Source organism: Cyprinodon variegatus, unplaced genomic scaffold (assembly GCF_000732505.1).
Source record: "Cyprinodon variegatus isolate N-32 unplaced genomic scaffold, C_variegatus-1.0 Scaffold1299, whole genome shotgun sequence".
NCBI classification, from domain to species: Eukaryota; Metazoa; Chordata; class Actinopteri; order Cyprinodontiformes; family Cyprinodontidae; genus Cyprinodon; species Cyprinodon variegatus.
In genome coordinates, this window is record NW_015151752.1 from 36,815 (window position 1) to 40,373 (window position 3,559).

General features: G+C 39.8%; 1 protein-coding gene across 1 annotated transcript in view; it reads right to left on the reverse strand.

The window, feature by feature from the left end:
• The window catches only part of LOC107102692 (ena/VASP-like protein), a 16,409-nt gene extending 13,527 nt beyond the window's left edge, over positions 1 to 2,882 (reverse strand). Inside the window, exons 1-3 of the mRNA XM_015402095.1 lie at positions 2,790 to 2,882; positions 2,420 to 2,702; positions 1,536 to 1,633 (exon numbers count right to left, since the gene is read on the reverse strand). Coding sequence (XP_015257581.1) covers positions 1,536 to 1,633; positions 2,420 to 2,702; positions 2,790 to 2,863 — 455 coding nt within the window. The 5' untranslated portion in view covers positions 2,864 to 2,882. The remainder of the gene's footprint in view (positions 1 to 1,535; positions 1,634 to 2,419; positions 2,703 to 2,789) is intronic.
• Positions 2,883 to 3,559: the final 677 nt, after the last annotated feature.

Genomic DNA, 3,559 nt, shown 5'->3' on the forward strand with positions numbered 1-3,559 from the left:
TGTCTTGTGAAAGCTTCTACTTCCTTTGGCTGGATTTTGACGAATGTGTCATCCACGTATCTAAACCAGTGGCTTGGTGGTGTTCCATTGAAAGTGTCTAAAGCTCTCTTTTCCATTCCTTCCATGTAAAGATTGGCTACAATTGGTGACACTGGAGATCCCATTGCACAGCCATGCTTCTGTCTGTAAAAACTATCTCTGAATTTGAAATAGGTTGTGGAAAGACGAAGGCCCAGTAGCGTGCAGATCTGGTCCGAAGTGAAATTAGTCCTGTTGTTTAAGTCATTATCTTGTTGAAGACGTTTCCTGACTGTTTCCACTGCCTCTGTTATAGGTATGCACGTGAAAAGTGAAGTAACATCAAATGATACCAGGGTTTCTCCTGGTGCCGTCCTTAAATGTTGGACTTTGTTAGCAGTCTTTGCAGTTTGATAAATAATTACAGCTGCAATATTGGTGATTTTTTTCATTTGCTTTGTAAAATATTTTTTGTTCCTTTGATTTCTTCCTTGGTGTTACTTCAAACAACACCATGCAGCCACTTTGGACCAGCAGAAGTCCTGGAGTTCCTGATGAAGATGAGGAAACGTCTAACCAGTAGATTATATCCTGCATCAGACATCCAGATATTTGTCTGATCAGCTAAGGGCAGATCTAACAACAAATGTTAGTTTAGTTACAGTTAGTTAGGGTTTGCACTGCTCTGAACATGCCATATCAATGCCTTTTGCACCATTTCTTAAAACTAGTTTTTCTTTTCTCCTAAACTGTTTACATTTTGAAAACTGCTGCACTTTATAAATGGAAATGTTCATTTCACTGCTAAGCTGCTCCTTTGCTGTTGGAATGCAGTATGCATCAATATTTTGTTTTGTGTACAAAATGGCAACAAGGTCTGTCTAAGTCTAAGTTTTTAAGACGAAGTTAGCAAGACTGCTGTAAATACATGCCCTGGGTCACATGACCCATCCAGCCACGGAGAGTTTTTTAGAAGGGCAGCTCATACCGAACATGGATATGTGCCAACCTCTCTTAACTGACCTGAAATGTCCTTTGATATATATTTAAAGTAAGATAATACTTGAGACAGAAGTTATACAGTGTTGGTTTAAACAACCACATGGAGCTGTCCTGCAAAAAAATCACATATAGCTTCAGTTTTATGGCCAAGTTTTTTTAATTGGCCAGATCTTTTTCAAAACAAAATAGAGTGAACTTTACGTATCACATGCTTTCCATCATCATACCACTTGATAGGTCTGTTCTCCTATTACCACTACACAAAGAGTCTGTCATGGCTTGTGGCATTTATGTTTTGAAATACTTAAAGATTAATGGGTAGAAAAAATTTTTACTAATATTTGATTAAAGAGAAAAGTGTGTATTCAGAAGACAAATTTCTAAATACACATATGTGTTGGTGGCTGGAAAACAATTATATGTGAAGTTAAAATTAACAGGCTTTTTGGCATAAAAATTAAAATAGAAAATATATTTGAAATTGTTTAAATATTAATAAAATATAGATTACTTACCTCCTTGCCAAAATTGCACTCATTTCCCCCATTAGGTTACCTCCTCCGCCCCCACCAGATGATGATGATGGTTTGGAAGCTGGTGCTGCCCCATCATCCTTTATGAAAGAAAAACACTTCCAGTTAGGTTCTATCCTTTGATTTTAAGTAAAATAAATGTTTCTTATATTTACATTGAAAACTAAAGTAGACCTTTAAATGCAGTGCTTCTCAAAAGTATTCAGCCCACTTGAACTTTTTCAATCTTTCCCCACATTTCAGGCCTAAAACATAGGGATGATAAATAGAATCCACCTGTGTGTAAGAGTTAGCCTCCGTATAAATGCTCCTGCTTTGATCTTTAAAGCGCAGATAACATCAGGAAGAACAAGGATCACACCAGGCAGATCCTAGATACTGTTGTGGAGAAGTTTAAAGCCAGAGAGAGAGTAAACTCTGTTACCTTTTTACTCCTGTTTTATAGTCCGTTTTTATATGGTTTCACCCAGTTTGAGTTAAGAGAAGTAAATAACTTGCTCCCAGTAAAAGAGCCGGTAGGGAAGTTCTGAGGCACAGCCGCTTTCAGGGCGACCTGACTTCCATATTTAACAAACCTGAACACACCATCCCCTCTGTCAGACATGGCAGTGGCAGCATCATGGTTTGGCAGACACCCTGTCTACTTTTAAGGCTAGGCTTAAAACTTTCCTTTTTGATAAAGCTTCTAGTTAGAGTGGCTGAGGTTATCCTGAGCTATCTCTATAGTTCTGCTGCTATAGGCTTAGACTGCTGGAGGACATAGGGACCCCTTTTTCATCATTCTGCTTCATTCTATCTCTATTCTCTAAATAAAAACTAAAACAAAAATTTAAATTATCATGATGGAGCCATCAAGGTGTCTTTACCTTCACAGTTTTCCGCAATTTAGCTCCTGCAAGAGCAGCTGCAAGATCTGTGCTGCCTCCTTGTCCTCCAACTTTTCCACTTCCTCCAGCAGGGGGTGGTGGTGGTGCAGGTGGGACCGCACCACCAGAGGGAGGGGGAGGAGGTGCTGGTGGGCAAGGCCCAGCAGAAGGAGGAGGTGGTGGTGGTGGAGGTGGTGGAGGAGCACCTGGTGATACAAAGCAGGTAGGGGCATCTGACCCTATGGGCTCTTTCTCCTGCTGTTCCGGCTTTTGTTGCTCAATCCTGTACAAAGACAGAGGTTTATTTCCTGCTGTATCAAAACGTTATAAAAACAAACATGAAACACATAAGTATGCTGTATCACTGTACCTTTTCTGCTGTTCAGGCTGTTGTGGGGATGGTCCATTTTGAGTTGACACTGGAAAACCGTTCAGAAACATCATATATACCTTAACAGTCACAAACTTCTTTTTATTTGTAATTAAATCCCTTTATTTTCCCACAATGGGGGAATTTACTCTCTGCATTTAACTCATCCCCTTGGGGGAGCAGTGGGCTGCCATTTTGTGGCGACCGGGGAGCAGTGTGGGGTTAAGGGTCTTGCTCAGGGACCCAGAGTGGCAGTCTGTGGGGATCATTATTTCTATCCATATAAGACACTGACTCACATTTATTTTAGTTACTGTGGTTATGTTTAATCCTAATATTTAACCTAACCATTACCAGTATATTCCTAACCCTAACTGTATCCTAAAGTTGTTTCACATCATACCTCTAACCTAACCATCCAAAAGTTGACTGACGCTGAAATCCAGTTCTGGGAGGAGAAAATGTGCCACCTCATCAGGAGCATGCTCAGGTAGATATCAGAACCATCCTCCAGGCACTTTGAGGTCACAATTAATTAAAGTTTTATCAGCCTGCGATCTGATATTACTAGTCTAATTGTATTGTAATGTCCTGTGAGATCGGACTAGTCGCAAAGGCTGCTGGTTAATATCAAGATGGGAAAAACCTCAGGATAAGCTAACATTATATTCTTGAGGTTGCAATTAAGTTAAAATTGGCACCTTTAGAAGAGTGTTTCACTATTTGCTTATGAGGGGAAAAGCATTTCTTGGTTAGTTGAAGTGAATTAA